This window comes from Microtus pennsylvanicus, chromosome 11, assembly GCF_037038515.1.
Source record: "Microtus pennsylvanicus isolate mMicPen1 chromosome 11, mMicPen1.hap1, whole genome shotgun sequence".
Taxonomy (NCBI): Eukaryota; Metazoa; Chordata; class Mammalia; order Rodentia; family Cricetidae; genus Microtus; species Microtus pennsylvanicus.
This window is the reverse complement of record NC_134589.1, coordinates 69,614,930-69,633,325: the sequence shown is the minus strand read 5'-3', so window position 1 is coordinate 69,633,325 and position 18,396 is coordinate 69,614,930. Positions and strand designations below refer to the sequence as shown.

General features: G+C 45.3%; 1 protein-coding gene across 1 annotated transcript in view; it reads right to left on the bottom strand.

Annotated features, from left to right (window-relative positions):
* The window catches only part of Sec24a (SEC24 homolog A, COPII component), a 67,142-nt gene extending 49,014 nt beyond the window's left edge, over positions 1-18,128 (bottom strand). The window contains exons 1-2 of the mRNA XM_075992707.1: positions 17,764-18,128; positions 3,036-3,491 (exon numbers count right to left, since the gene is read on the bottom strand). Coding sequence (XP_075848822.1) covers positions 3,036-3,491; positions 17,764-17,848 — 541 coding nt within the window. The 5' untranslated portion in view covers positions 17,849-18,128. The remainder of the gene's footprint in view (positions 1-3,035; positions 3,492-17,763) is intronic.
* Between the last annotated feature and the right edge of the window lie 268 nt (positions 18,129-18,396).

The window sequence follows — 18,396 nt, the reverse complement described above, 5'->3', positions numbered from 1 at the left end:
TTATCAAAAAGGCACCCACTCATCTATGACAATACATACAATTCAAAAGAACAAAGGGCAAGGTGCACTCCCAACTCAGCATTAATAAGAATCTACGACACTAAAAGATGTCTAACCACAAAGTTGCCACGGCTTAATGTTTAACAAAACACAAGCTAGTTTACAGGTGTTTTTCATATCTTTTAGATCATTCTTGAATCCAGAATATTCTATATTTCATAAAAGTATTTCAAGACAGAGTTTCTTTATGTAGCCCTGGCCATCTTGGAATTCATTGTCATTCTGTAGACAACCAAGGTGGCCTTGAACTCAGGCCTGTCCCTGCCTCCCTAGTGCTGGGATCAAACGTGTGCTACCACGCCAGGCCATAAAAGAGACTTTTTACAAGCAGCAGAGGGATTCCTGTTTTTTCACTGCTGGGGACTGATCATGGGCCTAGAACACACTAGGCAGTGTTAAGTGATCAGCACCCATTTATAACATGAAAAGTCTGAACTCGGTCTTTTCAGATCCCTAAACGCTAATTAATGTGAGGGTGAAAAAGGCAGAAAAAAAAACCCAACAGAAAATAGAATGTGAGGACTAGAAACAGGTATAACTTATTAGAGGTTTTTTTTTCCTCTTTTTTAAAATGTTCTGTGTCGAAGGAGGGCTGGGTATGTATTTTAAAATTATTACTTATTTATTTTTATTTTATGTGGATTGGTGTTTTGCCTGCATGTATGTCCATGTGAGGGAGTCAGAGCTTGGAGTTAGACAGTTGTGAGCTGCCATGTGGGTGCTGGGAATTGAACCCAGGTGCTCTGGCAGAGCAGCCAGTGCTCTTAACTGCTGAGCCATTTTTCCAGTCCGTTTTTAGTTTTTAATGGCAGTTACTTCCTGCGCGTGTCACACATGTGGCAGAGGACAACTGTGGGAGTCAGTTCTGTCCTCTTCCATGAGGGTGCACTGGAGATAGAAGAAACTATGTTACCAGTGTTGGCAGTGGTGCTTCTTACCCACTGAGCCATCCTCTCACTGCAGATCTCTAGTTATAGGTATTTCCAGGTTGCATTTAACACACAAGTACTGAGATCTAAACGCCTGTCCTCCTCATTACACAGCAAGCACTCTTAATGGCTGAGTCATCTTTCCAGACTCTAAAATAGTCCATACATAATGTTTTCCCCAAACTATGTTATTGTTCACTGAGCAAATTATTCAAGCTTTACATTTCTTAGCTGTCAAAGAGATTGCTATGGAAACAATTTTTTTTTGAGACAAGACCTCCTATAGAGGCCAGTCTAACCTAAAATTCATGATTCTCCTATCTTAGCTCCCCAAAAGAGAACCTATCGATGCGCATCATCATATCCAACTCTGCTCTGAAACGATGATTAAATAACACAATGTATGTACTAGTCTGGTAGAAAACTGGTGTCACATTGGGGGGCCCTGACTCATGTGGCCTTTTTATTTTTTGTGTAGTTTATGGAAGTTTTTTTTTTTTTAAATCCATGTGTGTGTCTATCTGTGGGTTTGTGCACACTAGTGTGATGTGCGTGGAGTCCAGAAGAGGATGTCAGAGCCTCTGGAGAAGTCCCACTTGGGTGCTGGGAACTCAACTCAAGTCCTCTAAGAGCAATATGCACTCTTTCTTTTTTGTTTTTTTGAGACAGGGTTTTTCTGTGTAACAGTCATGACTGTCCCAGTCCTGGCTGTGCTGGAACTTACTTCGTAGGCCAAGTTGGCCTCAAACTCACAGAGATCTACCTACCTCTGCCTGAGTGCTGAGATTAAATGTGTGCACCACCATGTCCAGTCTCAATATGCACTCTTAATCACTGTGTAGCCCAGGCAAGCCTTGGTCCACCTGTCTTGTTTCCCATGTGCTGGGATTACAGCCATGTTCTACCATGACCAGCATATTTTATTATTATCGTGTGCATGTGTATGAATAATGAGAGGGATACAAGGCACACATGCCACAATTGTGTGGAGGTCAGAGGACAACTTTCTGGAGTTAGTTCTCTCTTTCCACCATTGCACATTCTACCAATCGAACTCAGATAAAGCTTGCATAAGCACTTTCACCCACTGAGCCATCTCATTAACCTGACATCTTCAGGTTTATTCTTAACACATACTCTGAAGAAATGAAACAGTAAAAACTTTCAAATGAAATGGCTATTATCAATAGCTATCTTCTTTTATTCATATTCCCTTAACTATATACAGATATTTTCCATCAAGCATGTAGTTTGTTAGCTGCTGAAAGTGTTCTTAGAGGGGTAGAGTGGACAGTATTCAAGACTGATTCAAAGTCCTGGCATCTGTTAATTTAACACATCTGCAATTTAACAATATTCTCCATCAGCAGGAGACCAGTTCAAGGTCATCTTTAGCTGCATAGTAAACTCAAGAACAAGGCTGGCCCAAACTAAAGAACATCCTGTCTCCCCCACCCAAAAAAAAAAAAAGGCTGAAAGAAAAAGAGAAAAGCAAATCTGAACAAGTGATGGAGCCCAGACCCTTCAGTTCACTCTCACCATGACTGTCCTCATGCCAGAGCAATATCTGAAAAATTCATTTCCCCTCACAGCTAGAAAATACACATTATTTTCTAGGACACCACCAAACCTTTGTGTGTGTGTGTATCTCAAGTGCTAAGGTTTAAAAAGGCCTGTGCCACCACAGCTGTCGTCTTTCAGGCCTATGGAAGGACTGCACAAAAACAAGTCCCTAGAAATCTTAGGAGAGACTGAGAGGAAGATAGTTTGGAGAACCAGATGTTTGGGAGCTGAGTACAGAGCTGCAGCTCAGCATAGACAGCATGACAAGACCTTGTCTACTTAAAAAGAAAAGAAACAAAACACCTACAAAGCAAGAGCAGTAAGAGTTCAGGAATGTAAGCAATCTATTAAGTCAACTTAAAGATGTGAGGGAAATTTATTTAAAGATTAATTTTTTAAAACCATCTTTCTATAAGGTTTAAGGTTTCAAGTACTCAGTGCAAGTTTTATATTTCTACATTTCAAACACTCCTCAGTGAATACCTGGCTTGACGAAGCTGGTTTGAAGTGCAGGGTCTCCAGGAGAAGCATACTGATGGTCTGCTGTTAAATTTGTATTCCCAGAGAGAGTTGGTTGAGCTACATGAGGAAAATGGTTAGTCTGTGGTCCTGTAGATGGATAGTTATATTGCCAATTCAGAGGTGGTGGTGGGTTGGCTCCAGGAAGAAAGCTACCAGAAGGCATTGGTGTAGCAGCTGGGTTCTGAGAAGCAGGTAGTGGCGCTCGGGGAACAGGACCACCGTGAAGTGAAGGTGGTACTGGACTGGAAGCCACAAGTGGTCTATTAAGAGTCTGCCCAGATCCCTGAGAACCACCATAGTTTGAATGCGCAGAGAATGGATTCAAAGTCTTTGCTGGCATTGGACGAAGGTAGGATCCTGGAAGCTGGGAATCATATCCTTGGCTCGATGACACTTGTGATGTATTTTGGACAGGACCTTCAGATGAGACAGGAAAAAAAAAAAATCAGTCTTACAAACAAATGTAACAATACATTAAAAAATACAATAGGAGCTAAGAGCATGGCGCATACAAAAGATCCTGATTTCAACACCCAGGAGTAGGGAACAATAAGTATAGTACTCAGAAGACAATTGCAGGAGGATCAACAAAACAAAACAAAAAAACAAAAAAGGGGCACGGGGAACACTGGCTCAGGAGTGAAGAGCATTTACTATATGCTGAGCATGTTAGTGCACGCCTTTAATCCCAGCTCTTGGGAGGCAGAAGCAGGTTAAGTCTGTGAGTATGAGGACAGCCTGGTCTAAATGGCAAATTCCAAGGCAACCATGACTAAACTGGGAATAGTGGTATACAATTTTTGTTTGTTTGTTTGTTTTGTCTTTTGTGTTTTTTGAGACAGGGTTTCTCTATGTAGCCCTGGCTGTCCTGGAACTCACTCTGTAGACCAGGCTGGCCCCACATTCACAGAGCTCTGCCTGCCTCTGCCTCTCAAGTGCTAGAATTAAAAGTATAAACCAACTAGTGCATTCATTCATTCATTTATTGTCTGTGTAACAGCGCTGGCTGTCCTAAAACTTGCTTTGTGGACCCAGGCTAGCCTTGAACTCAGAGATCTGCCTACCTCTGCCTCCCAAGTGCTTGAGTAAATTTATAATCCCAGCACTTGGGAAGTAGAGAGAGGTGGATCTTTGGAAGTTCAAGGCCAGTCTGATTTACTTAGGGAATTCCAAGCAGGTCAAGGGTTACAACAGTGAGAACCTATATCAAAACAAAACAAAACACATACACACAAAACTAACAAATATTAAATATTATACTCAAGGGCTAAGGAATGACTCAATGGTTAAGAGCACTGGCTGCTTTTGCTGAGGAACAGGGTTCAATTCCCAGCACCTACATGATGGCTCAAAACCATCTCTAACTTATAGTCTCAAAGGATCCAATGCTGTCTTCTGACCTCCAAAGTCAACAGATATATGGCATACATGCAAGCAAAATACCCATACACATAAAAAATATTAAAGTCTTAATCTCTCCTTAAATATTGGTTGTTTGTTTTTGTTTTTTGTTTTGTTTTGTTTTTCGAGACAGGGTTTCTCTGTAGCTTTGGTGCCCGTCCCGGAACTAGCTCTTGAAGACCAGGCTGGCCTCGAACTCCCAGAGATCCGCCTGCCTCTGCCTCCTGAGTACTGGGATTAAAGGCCTGCACCACCACCACCCGGCTCCTTAAATATTGTTATACTCAACAGTAGACAACACAATTAAAAAAACAAACAGATCTTTTCTTTTTTGTTTTCCAGACAGGGTTTCTCTGTGTAGTCCTGGCTGTCCTCAAACTCACAGAGACCCACCTGTCTGCCTCCCAAGTACTGGGACGGTGCAGGAGAATTGTCTGTATTCTGTCAATCATCTTTTAAATAAATGCTCATTGGCCAGGCAGGAAGTATAGGCAGGTCAACCAGACAGGAAGTAGAGGTGGGCAATGAGAACAGAATTCTGGGAAGAAGGAAGCCCATTCCTCCCATTCCTGCCCAGATCACTAAAGAAGCAGGATGTGATCTACCCAGCTGAGAAAGGTACTGAGCCACGTGGCTAACATAGATAAAAATAATGGGTTAATATAAGTTACAAGAGCTAATAAGAAGCCTGAGCCAACGGGTCAATCAGTTTATCAATAATGCAGACTCTCTGTGTGATCTTCTTTGGGATCTACCGGCCACGGGAACCAGGCAGGACAGAAACCCCAACAAGCCTGGCCTTCATGTTATACTGGGATTAAAGCTGGGCGCCACCACCGCACAGCCAGCAGAAGATCTTAAAAGTCATATTAAGAAAACATACAGGACTCGGGAGGCAGAGGCAGGCAGATCTCTGTGAGTTCAAGACCAGCCTGGTCTACTAGAGCTAGTTCCAGGACAGGCTCCAAAACCACAGAGAAACCCTGTCTTGAAAAACCAAAAAAAAAAAAAAACAAAAAACAACAACAAAAAAAAACCATACAGGGGGCTGGAGAGATGGCTCAGCGGTTAAGAGCATTACCTGCTCTTCCAAAGGTCCTGAGTTCAATTCCCAGCAACCACATGGTGGCTCACAACCATCTGAAATGAGGTCTGGTGCCCTCTTCTGGCCTTCAGGCATACACGCAGAAAGAATATTATATACATAATAAATAAATAAATAAATGTTTTTTAAAAAAGTTATTAAAAAAAAGAAAACATACATAAGCTGGGCATGGTGGCACATGCCTTTAATCTAACAATTCTCAACCTGTGGGTCTCGACCCCTTTGGGAGTTGCATGACCCTTTCACGGGAGTCGCCTAAGACCATCAGAAAACACAGCTATTTATATCATGATTCACAACAGTAGCAAAATTACAGTTATGAAGTAGTAACAAAAATAATTTTATGGTTGGGGTCACCACATGAGGAACTGTATTAAAGGGTTGTAGCTTTAAGAAGATTGAGAACCACTGCTTTAGTTCCAGGGAGACAGAGACAGATGAATCTCTGTGTAATCGAGGCCAGCTTGAAATACAAAGCAAGTTCTGGGACAGTCAGGGCTGTTACACAGACGAATACTGTTGGGGGTGGGGAGAAAGAAAGAAAAGGAAATAAGACATACACACTTAATAATTATGTGTAAAGACATTAACTTGGAGCTTCAGAGACGGCTCAGGAGGTAAGAGAACTTGATGTGTCATCATGAAGACTAGTGTCCAGCACTCAGAGAACAAGCCAAGTATCCCACAACCACCTGACTCCAGCTCCGAGGGATCTCAGGCCCTCTTCTGGCCCCACACAGGCAAAGGCACTTGCACCTGCACCTGCACACACACACACATACACACAGACTCACACAGACATATAAATAAATAAAATCAATCTAAAACCAGACATTCATTTATTCAACATACTAGCCACTGGAGAATGGCAAATGAGAACCTCTCAGACAAGCCAGGTGGTTAAAACAAAAAAGAAGTAACATGTAGCGAGCTACCTGGTGTCACACCTGATGGAGATGTATAATCAACTCCTATGGCTAAAGTCTGACCTATGCTATGATCACGCAATGATTATCAGCTGCTTGCATATGCGTGGGCCTATGGGCAGTGCCCACCTGGCAATCCGGGATTGGCAGCCCGTGTCTACTTAAGGGCTGGGAGAGGTTTGCCCGGGGAGAAGAAAAGAGAGAGAAAGTGAATCAAGTCCTGGAATAAACTGCAGTGAGAAGAGCTCTGGTGGTGGCGTCATCCTTGCGGGACGAGGGTGGCCGTGACAGTAACAAGTCAGCATGCTGGTGGGAATATTAACTCATGCAGCTGCCATCCCTGCCCCCAACATCTGAAACAGTTACTGTATGATCCTACAATTCCTTTAGGCTGCACAGCAACCTTACACAAATGTTCAGAGCAGCGCTGCTTATAGTGTATGTCGGGCTGCCATCTCCCCACCTTGATGATAATGAACTAAGCCTCTAAAATTGTAAGCAAGCCCCCAATTAAATGCTCCCCTTTTTAAGAGTTACCTTGGGAGCCGGGTGGTTGTTGCGCATGTCCTTAATCCCAGCACTCGGGAGGCAGAGGCAGGCAGATCTCTGAGTTTGGGGCCAGCCTGGTCTTCAAGATACAAGAGCTAGTTTCAAGACAGGCTCTAAAACTACAGAGAAACCTGATCTAAAAAAAAAAAAGGTTACCTTGCGGGGCTGGTGATATGATTCAGCAGTTAAGAGCATTGGCTGCTCTTCCAGAGGTCCTGAGTTCAATTCCCAGCAACTACATGGTGGCTCACAACCATCATCTATAATGAGTTCTGATGCCCTCTTTAGGCATGCAGGTGTACATGCAGAGAGGGCCCTCATAAATAAATAATTTTTAAAAATTACTTTGGTCATGGTGTCTCTTCATAGCAATAGAACAGTGACTAACCCAAAAGATTAGAGTATTGTGACAGGTCTGGCTGTGTTTCTTTCTGGAGGAATCTGAAAGACCTTGGGATTCAGATTAGAAAAGCAGTTGGATACTGTAAATGGGGCTTAATGGGCCACCCTAGTAGGAGCATGGAAGACAGTGCTGAAAGCAATTTGAATTGTGGAGGCCCGCTCAAGAAATTTCAGAGGGGATTCAGAGGGGAAGAACAGTAGTAGGTGGACTAGAGATTATTCTTGTAATAGTATGGCAAAGAATGTGGCTGCTTCTTGTCCTTCTCCTAATCACCTGCCTGATCTACAATAAAAAGGAGCAAGTGAGGCAAGAAGAAATAGAAAATGTACAGTTTGAGGAGAAAGGAGCACCAGGAAATGTAATGGAGCTTTTATCTCTAGTGCTCCAGGAGATAAAAGGTTGAAAGAAAAGCCTGGAGCAAAATGAAATAAAGAGAGTGGTGACCGCAGGGTAAGACCCGACTCAGTTAGGCTTCTAGCTGTGAAAAGGAATTAAGGAAAAATTTAGGGAGTAAAGGAAACTACGTACAACAACAACAACAACAAAAAAATGGTGCAGACATAACTGAACAAGGGGGCCAAGTTCCAGCCCGATCAAGCATCAGAACTTGGCAGCTTTGGCCATGTGGTTCTGGCTTTAGAGTTAAGGATACAAAGAAATGGTTTTGGGATCTCCCTCCAAGGCTAAGGAAAGCCACTAAGGCCACATGTGTGTCAGGGGCATCCCTGCATGGAAGCTTAGAGAGACCACTGTGTGAAGCTATGAAAGGGAAGCCTGAAAGCCCTGAAGACTTTAAGATGATGGAGATGCCAGATTCGTCAGATGCCTGACAAAGAGAGCTACAGACCAGGCGCGGAACCAACAGTCAACAAAGCTGAAAGGAGCTGAGACATGAAGAGCACTTTGATATCAGACATAAAGACGCAGAATTTGGAGTTTGCCCTGCTGGTTTTATGTCCTGCTTTGGCCCAGTATTTCCTTACTATGCTCCCTTTCCTTCCTTTTGGAATGGTAATGTACATTCTGTGCTATTGCAAGTTGGAAGCATGTGATCTGCTTTTTTATTTTGATTTTACAGAGGCTTACAGCTAAGAGAATCCTATTGAGTCTCAGAAGGGACATGAATTTTGTTTTGGGGGGTGTGTTTGTTTGTTTTGTTTTTTTGAGACAGGGTTTATGTAGCTGTGGCTTGTCCTAGAACTCACTCTGTAGATCAAGCTGGCCTTGAACTCAAGAGACCTGCCTGTCTCTGCCTCCCAAGTGCTGGGATTAAAGGCATGAGCCACAAATGCTGGCCTCAATTTTGGACTTTTAAACAGTGTTGAGACTGAAAGAATATGGAAACCTTTGAAGTTGGACTAAATGCATTCTGCATGATGAGCTTATGTAAACCAGGGAGAAGAATGTGGTGATTTGAATAAGAATGGCTCCATATGCTCATATATGTGAATGCTTAGTCATCAGGGAATGGCACTATTTGAGAAGGACTAGGAGGTTTGACCTTGTTGGAAGAAGTACGTCCCTGGGGTGTTTTGAGGCCAAGCCCAGTCCTCTCTCTCTCTCTCTTCCTGTGGCCTGTAGGTCAGGACGTACCTCTCAGTTACTGCTCCAGTGCCATGTATGCCACCATGTCTCCTGCCATGATAATAATGGAGGATACCTCTGTAACTGTAAGCAAGCTGTGCCAATTAAATGTTTCCTTTTTTAAGAGTTGTCTAGGTCAAAAATGGTGATGGTGCATGCCTTTAATCCCAACATTCACACTGGGGAGGTAGAGGCAGGCGGATCTCTGTGGGTTCGAGGCCAATCTGGTCTACAAGAGCTAGTTATAGTACAGGCTACAAAGCTACAGAGAAACCCAGCCTCAAAAAAAAAAATCCTGTCTTGAAAAACAAAGAGTTGTCTTGGTCTTGCCGGGTGGTGGTGGCACACAACTTTAATCCCAGCACTTGGGAGACAGAGGCAGGCAGATATCTGTGAGTTCGAGGAGGCCAGCCTGGTCTACAAAGCAAGTTCCAGGACAGCCAGGACTGTTACACAGAGAAACCCTGTCTCAACAACAAACAAAAAAGAATTGCCATGGTCATGGTATCTCTTCATAGCACTACCACAGTGACTAAAACAATATCCCCAAAATGGAGACAACCACCATCAACAGAAGGAGGATAACCCTGTGGGATATATCTATACAGTGGAATAGGATTTGATCGCAAAAATAAAGCACTGCAAAATGCTATAAATGAATAAACCTTAAAAATATCATCGTATTCGGTGCTGGAGAGATGGCTCAGTGGTTGAAAGCACTGGCTGCTCTTCCAGAGGTCCTGAGTTCAATTCCCAGCAACCACATGGTGGCGCACAACCATCTGTAATGAGATCTGGCTCCCTCTTCTGGCATGAGAGCATATATGCAGGCAGAATGTTGTATACATAACTAACTAAAAAAATCCTTAAAAAAAAAAAAATCACCGTCTGTTGGGACTAGAGTTCTCGCTCAGCAGAACAGTGTCTGTTGCTATGTATGAGGCCCGGAGTTCACGTCCCACCACCACACACAATCTTTTAGTTGAAAGAAGCCAGACACAGGAGGGTGTAATTAGACTTGCATTGTATAATTAACCTATATACAATGTCCAGAATAGGAAAACTCAGACACAAAAACCAATTCGTGGCTGGGGCACTGGAGTGACAGCCGAAGGGTTTTGCTTGTCTCTGGGGGTAGCAATGTTCTAAAATTTGGGCTACTGAGATGGCTTATCGGGGAAAGGTATATGCCATGCAAACTGACAACTTGAAGTCATAACAGTGGAAGATAATCAACTCATCAAAGATGTCCTCTGCCCTCCACATGTATGCACCACGATATGTATATACCTTACCACACATACACGCAAGCATACAGTATATAAGTAAAATAAAAGGTTGTTTTAAATGTGCATACCAATGCCAAGTATGGTAGCTCATACCCATATATCTCAATATTCCAGAGGTTGAGGCAGGAGGATCTCCGTGACCTCAGAATATGAGGCCAGCCCTAGGCAACAGAGACCGTGTTAGGGTGGGCTTCCCTATTATATACCTGGTCATTGTCATAAAACTATCCCATCCTATAGATGTGATGACCTTCAAGGTTGCTGAAGACACAGTCTAAGAGGGTTGCTCTTCCCCACTCCCCTGCTTGCTCATACGAACCATTACAAATGTTTCCTCATGTTCTGTGAACTGTCTATCAAATTACTACATCCAAGCAGAAAGGTCACGGGGTTCACCAATCTAACCAATCAGAAGCACAGGTGAGAAGTCTGGACTTGGTACTGGTGTCTGAAACAACTTCTGGGGCTGAATCCTTATTTGACCTCAAGAATCTGTTGTATCTGCAGGTAGACGGGGTCACAACTGAACAAGGACAGGTTCTTTGGAGTCGTTGCACTGAAGTGTATGTGCCCACACCCCAGCGTGGTCACAGGAGGGCTCTCTGCTGTGTGAGAGCAAGCAGACAGAAGCAGTGTTTCTTCCTTTACTACTGACCTCTTCTTAGCCATTTAAGTGTCCTCCAAGAGGCAGCGCCCCTCCCTCTCCCACAGACCTCACAGGGGCTTAGAAACACCTGTAGTAACACCCCATTCACACAACAGTCCCTTCATAGCAATTACTGGGCAATTTAGTTCCCAGTCAGTGTTTGCACTCTATTATCTTTAAGTAAGGGGGTGGAGGGTGAGGGACAACTATTTCTCAAAGTCCTTTGTTTCCCCTAATTCCCTATCTACTTCTCATTTCCCTACTAAGATTGCCTTAAAAACCCTACATAAGTAGCTGGGCATGGTGATGCACACCTTATATTCCACTGCTAGGGAAGCAAAGCCAGTAGTCTCATAGTGAGTTCCAGGACAGCCAGAGCTTCATAGTGAGACCCTGTCTTCAACAAACCAAACAAACAAACAAATTTAAATACTTTTTCCAGTTTTTGTATTTTATAATTTTTTCTTTTATTACTTTCAATTATGTATGTGTATCTATATGCGAGTACCCACATAGGTCAGAGGTGTTGGATCCCCTAGGGTTTGAGTTACAAGTAGTTGTGAGCTGCATAATGTGGGTGCTGGCAATGGAATTTGGATCTTCTAGAAGAGCAAGAAGTTCTTTTAACGACTGAGCCATCTCTCTGACTCCATGGGATTTAGGGTTTTTGGTTGTTAGTTTTCTTGTTCTTAAGACAGCATCTCAGATGTCATAGTTGGTTTTGAATTCATAACGTAGGAAAGACATCTGGCCTGAATTCCTTGATCCTCTGCTCTGCCTGCCAAGAGCCAGGACTAACATTTTTACAGGTAGTCATCTGTGGCTCTATTAAGGACAGTCTAGGGAGCATGTGGGAACAGAAGCTGTCTTAGTTAGGGTTCAATTGCACTGAAGAAACACCGTGACCACAGCAACACTTTTTGTTTGTTTGCTTTGTTTTTCAAGATTGAGTTTCTCTGTGTGTAGCCCTGGCTGTCCTGGATCTCATTCTGTAGACCAGGCTGGCCTGGACCTTGAATTCACAGAGATCTGTCTGCCTCTGCCTCCTAAGTGCTAGGATTAAAGGCATCCGCCACCACTGCCTGACCGTGGCTACTCTTATAAAGGAAAACATTTAACTGGACCTGGCTTACAGGTTCAGAGGTTTAAGTCCATTATCATTCATGGCAGGGAACATGGTGGCATCACAGACAGACTGTGATGGTGCTGGAGAAGGAGCCGAGAGTTCTACCTCTGAATCCGCAGGCAGCAGGAAAAGAGAGGCACACTGGGCCTGGCTTGAGCATCTGAAACCTCAAAGCACCCAGTGACACACTTCCTTCAACAAGTCCACATCTCCTAAAAGTGCCACTCTCTATGAGCCCATAGGGGCCATTTTCATTCAAACAACCACAGTGGCCAAATTAGACAAAAAAAAAGTAGCAAAGCAAAAGAACATCAGTTCAGTATAGAAAAGTGCTTCACGTTCATGCCAACAGCAGCGTCAGAATCAAAGAGGAACTCGTAACAAGGGTACAATTGAGACCCCAGGTCTAACTTTAGTAAATTTACATTCTACAAGACTCATGGAAGCCAGGCATGGTAACTGTGGTAGTTTGAATGTAATCGGCTCCCTTAAGCTCATGGGGAGTGGCATTAATAGGAAGTGTGGCTTTTAGGAATAGGCATGGCCTTATTGAAGGATAAGGCCTTGTGTCACTGTGGAGGCAGGCTTTGAGGCTCATACACGATCAAGCCACACTCAGTGGTTCAGATCACTTCTTGTTGCCTACTGATCAAACTGTAGGACTCTCAGCTCCAGCACCATGTTTGCTTCACACATCCATGTCCCTCCATGACAACGGACTAAACCTCTAAAACTGTGAGCCACCCCATTATGTTTTCCTTTATAAGAGTTGTCATGGTCATGGTGTCTTCACAGCAATAGGAACCTTCAGGCAGTAACTCACACTTGTAGCTCTAGTACTTGGGAGACGATACTGGAGGACCGCTGTGAGCTAGAGGTCTGCCTGAGCTACAGAAGACACTGTTTCAGGCCTCCCAAACCTCCAGAAACAAACGGATAAATAACTCAACAGAATCCTAACACCTGGAAGAGGGCATGCCTCATGGACTGATAGTTCACATAGATTTTGGAATGGACCTTAGAAACCACTGCTTTAAACTGGATGTTATGGCATACTTGTATAACTCTAACAATCTGGAGGCAGAGACAGGAGGACCCCATCAAGTTTAAGGCCAGCCTGCTCTACACAGTGTTGTAGGCCAACGATGGATACCCAGTTAGATTCTGTCCTAAGAGAAAATGACAGCAGCGGCAGAGGAAGAAGGATGATGCACACACAAACACACACAGACATTCAGGCCAGCGTTGCTAAACTAGCAAGACACTGTATCAAAAGTGGGGAGGAGCCGGATGGTGATGGCGCACGCCTTTAATCCCAGCACTCGGGAGGCAGAGGCAGGGGGATCTCGGTGAGTTGGAGGCCAGCCTGGTCTACAAGAGCTAGTTCCAGGACAGGCTCCAAAGCTACAGAGAAACCCTGTCTCAAACAAACAAATAAAAAGCGGGATGCCGGGCGGTGGTGGCGCACGCCTTTAATCCCAGCACTCGGGAGGCAGAGGCAGTCGGATCTCAGTGAGTTCGAGACCAGCCTGGTCTACAGAGCTAGTTCCAGGACAGGCTCCAAAGCCACAGAGAAACCCTGTCTCGAAAAAACCAAAAAAAACCCCAAAAAACAAATAAAAAGCGGGGAGGAATGCCTGGATATTTTAGCTCTATGACAGCAAGCTTGCTAGCTATGTGAGACCATGTGCTCAATCCCCAGCAACCCTAAAACAAAAAACTAACTGATATAACTTTTAAAATAATTGTTCCTTATTATTCTTCATAAATCAAACATAAAATTAAAAGAATCCTTCGGGTAGCATCACGCCAATTAATACAAAAACCATGATTTATAAGCTGCCTAGTAAGCCTACTAAGCAGTTAAAACACACTGAGTTAACTACCTCCCTCACATCAAAGTCCATGGAGAAGGCTGGTCCTGGCAGTTCAGGCCTATAACTTGGGAGGCTGAGGTAGGAGGATCACATGTTCAAAGCCAACCCGAACTACAGAATGAGCTTGAGGTCAGCCTGAGAAACTCACTGAGACTCTCTCAAAATTTAAAAGTACAAAAGTTGTGATGGTATTTACCTATAACCACAGCACTTGTGAGGTGGGGGCCTGAGGATCAGCAATTTACGGAATTCTTTGCTACAGTTAGCTTAAGGTCAGTCTGGGCTACCTGAACTCAGTCTCAAAAAATACAAACAAAAAAGGGCTGAAAGTGTGGTTAAGGGCATTTGCCTCTCTTTCAGATGATTGGAGGTCAGTTCCACATGGTTCACAACTCCATGTAACTCCAGCTCCAGGGAATTAAACACCCTCTTCTGGCCTCTGATGGCACTCATATATATGTGTATGTGTGCGTGTGTGTGTGCGCGCGTGTGTGTATGTGTGTGTGTGTGTGTGCGCGCGCACGCACACACGCACGCACACACGTTTAAAAAGCAGGGGTGGGGGGCTGGAGAGATGGCTCAGAGGGTAAGAGCACTGACTGCTCTTCCTGAGGTCCTGAGTTTGATTCCCAGCAACCACATGGTGGCTCACAACCATCTGTAATGAGATCTGGTGCCCTCTTCTGGCCTGCAGGCATACATGGAGGCTGAACACTGTGTACATAACAAATAAATAAATAAATCTTAAAAAAAAAAAAAGCAGGACTGGGGGTGCATTAAGGATGTAGCTCAGCAGGGAAGTGTTGGCCCAGCATGCAGAGAGCTTGGTTGGGTTCGCTCCTCAGCACCATAAAAGAGCAACAAAAGGAGGAAAGTGCCAGGTGGTGGTGCACGCCTTTATGAGTTCGAGACCAGCCTGGTCTACAAGAGCTAGTTCCAGGACAGGCTCCAAAACCACAGAGAAACCCTGTCTCAAAAAACAAAAACAAAAACAAACAAAAAAAACCCAAAATAATCCCAGTACTAGAAAGGCAGAGGCAGGCAGATCTCTGAGTTTGAGGCCAGCCTGATCTACAGAATGAGTTCCAGGACAACCAGAGCAGTTACATAGAGAAACCTTGCCTCAAAAAACAAAAAGGGAGGGATCCTGAGCTGCAGATATAGGTATATACCTATATAAGGAAACCCAAAATAAGGCTCTGATCCCTGATTCCCGCTCTAGTTCAAGAAGAGTGAGGAAGTAATCAGATGCTACTGTGCCATTGGCCAGAGGCGGTGGGAGTGCTAGCTAGCTCCTGTTAGTCTCTCTCCCCAGAGCCCTGCCAACCGCAGAGACAGAGAAGCAGTTCACCAGCTACTACATGCAACAATGATGCATTCTCGGAACTTTGCCTTTTTCTTCCAGCAGTGCTGAGCATTGAACCCAAAACCTTGTACAAGCTAAGCAGGTGCTTCACCGAGTGTTATCTCTGGCCTACGTAGTACAGAGGTACACAAAGAATTACGGCAGCTCAGTTTCTGCCCATTCTGAAAACAATAAACAGAGCTCGGCCACAACAGCCAGTAGGAGGGACTAGCCACCACCTTTATGCAGAGCCTGTTTCTGAATAAAGACTGCCCATAAAAGGGGCTGAACCAGTGGTTCAGCGGGTAAGAGCACTTGCTGCTCTTCCAAAGGACCCAATTTCAGCAGTAAGCACCCATATCAGGTAGCTCACAACTGCCTGTAGCTCCAGCTCCAGGGCATCCGATGCCCTCTTTTGGTTTCTGAGGGCACCTTCACACGTGACATATATATACACAGAAACTAAGTGTAAGCACACACACACACACAACTTATTTTTTTTTTAAGTTAAAAATGTGGCTTAAAGAGATAACTGTTTAGCAGCAGTTAGGAGCTGGAATTGCTCCTCCAGAGGACCCAACTTCAATTACCAGAGTCCATGTCAGGCGGCTCACAACGACCCGAACTCCAATTCTAGAGGATCCTACAACTTTGGCCTATGTGGGCACCCGTGAGTGCACACAAACACACAGACACAAACACACACACAATTTAAAATAAATAAAAGCCGGACAGTGGTGGTGCACACCTTTAATTCCAGCACTCAGGAGGCACAGACAGGTATATCTCTGTGAGTTCGAGGACAGCTTGGTCTACAGAGCGAGTTCTAAGACAGCTAGGGCTACAAAGAGAAAGCTTGTCTCAAAAAACCAAAGAGTTTTCTATTTGCGGGCATATGACTCTATTCCTTACTCTGATGACATTTTTTTTCCCAGCCCCTATCACACTGAACCACAATCACTAGCTCCATATCTGAATTCCCAAATGGATCCAAACAACCCACCTTATTCTCTCTTACGGTCAAGGTCAGAACATGGATGTGCAACAGGTGTACATTTAGCTTTGACCAAACTAATGAAGTAAGTGGGACATGGAAATTCCAGCTCTGTAATCCCGGCACTAGAGCAGCTGAGACAGGAGGATCGCCACAAGTTTCAGGCCAACTGGAAAGTGAGACACTGTCTCAAAGCATAGCCTATCATCCTGATTAAATTCCTGCAGCGTCTCAAAATCCGAACAACTATACTTCCATGGAAGCTCACAGGCACATTTACAGAATTTGCCATTTAAGTGCAATTTGCAAGAAAAACCTATTCCAGAGACCTTGCTTGTTCTCACCTTAAAGGGAATGGTTTCATCTTCTGTGCAATGTTGCTGTCACAGAAGAAAATGTAGTTTACATAATTTGTTAGTATAAACTTAAGAACCAATTCAAGTTGACTTGTCAATGCCTCTAGCTTCTCTTGCCCTGCCCACATAGCTGCCTACCCACGGACATTTTTAAGTCTTATAAAGAGCCCTTTTTGGAAAGAAAACAGTAGTCTTCTTTAAACACATTGTAACCAGCAATTTTACTCACTGGCTATTTTCTCTAACTCCAATGGGCACAGTAAGTGCTTGAGTATTATTCTCTCTGTCTTCTTCCCACAAAGCAAAGATTTGTAGGCTAATTTGTAGGTAGGCAGAAAATGTGTCTTTATTATATCAATTAAAATACATTTAGCAATTCATGCTGTAGAAAAAGCTTCAGGAATCCTAGAAGAGATATCAAATTATAAGATATTCTCATGCCAAATGATAAACCATAGTGCCAGATGTACACTCTCCCCCGGTTCAGAGAGTTGTGTCTACGTCCCAAGTGAGGAAGAGTCCTCTAGAAACGACCTCTAGCCTTCCATCTATTTGGCTTGTCCACAACCACAAAACTGCACAGGCGACCCAGGGACAGCTGTGGGAAGATCCTTGGAGAAAGATCCCTGGAAGAATGAGGAGTCCTAAAGGGGTCTGCCAAAGACGGAGTCATTCATTCATCTCCGCAAACTCGGGCTAATAAACACGATCCGCACCCCACTGCGCTCCGAGCTCACAGACCCGAGATGAACCCTGCCCTCCAGGACACCGGACTGAGGTTGGCGCGGAGGGCGATGACACCTAGACACTATGACCTCCCCTGTAAGGCAGTTCTGAAGAACTGATTTCGTCTGCGATTCTTTTACACCCCTTGTTTCTCTCGGACGCTGCAGAGCGCAGGTGCTTACTGTTTGCTGGCCGAATGTATAAATACATGTGAAACTGTGCCCCCAGCGCGGGGCTGCAGGTGCAGGTCTGCCGCGGCTCCCGGGGCCGAGCCGTCACCTGCCACTCCCCGCGGCAGACCCAGCTGGGAGGTCTCCCGGGTCCTGGCCGTGCCGTCCTCCCCGCCCCCATGCGGCACTCACCGTTGGTGTAGGGAGACCCCGAGGCCGAGGCGGCCCCGTTCTGGCCCTGAAGGCCGCGGGCAGCCGGGATCCCGGGCTGGGCCATGGCGCCCGGAGTTCTCAGGGTAGGACTGAGTCCTCGGGGTCGATCGCAGCGCCAAGCCAAGAGCTCTAAGAAGAAAGCCGAGGGAAGGGAGCTGAAGGCCGGAGAAGCGGGACACGCGAGGGCGGCACGTCAAGGCCGAGGCATGGCGTCTCGGTCTCCTCAGCCCGCCGGCGGCCACGACCCGGCCTGGGCGCGGAGAGGCTCGGGACTCAGGCCGGTGGGGCCGAGAACGCCGGGCTCGGAGGCGCCAGCCGAACCCGGAGAGGAGGGAGGTCCTGGGCGGAGCCGCCGGCCGCGCAGGCACAGTGGGGACACGTGGCACTTCCGGTTCCGGCTGGCGGCGCTCTGTCCCGGCGGAGCTGCCCCGAGGCCACCTGACAGTCCCGTGTCCGGGCCCGGAGGACCGTGCACGGACTCGCCCGCCACGTCACTGACTCCCGCGGCCCACCGGAAGTGGCATGTGTGGCCACTACGAAAATCCCCGGCGTGGAGAACGTCACCTCCCTGACAGATCGGGCATCCGAGTGAAGTAGGACGACCCCGCTCCT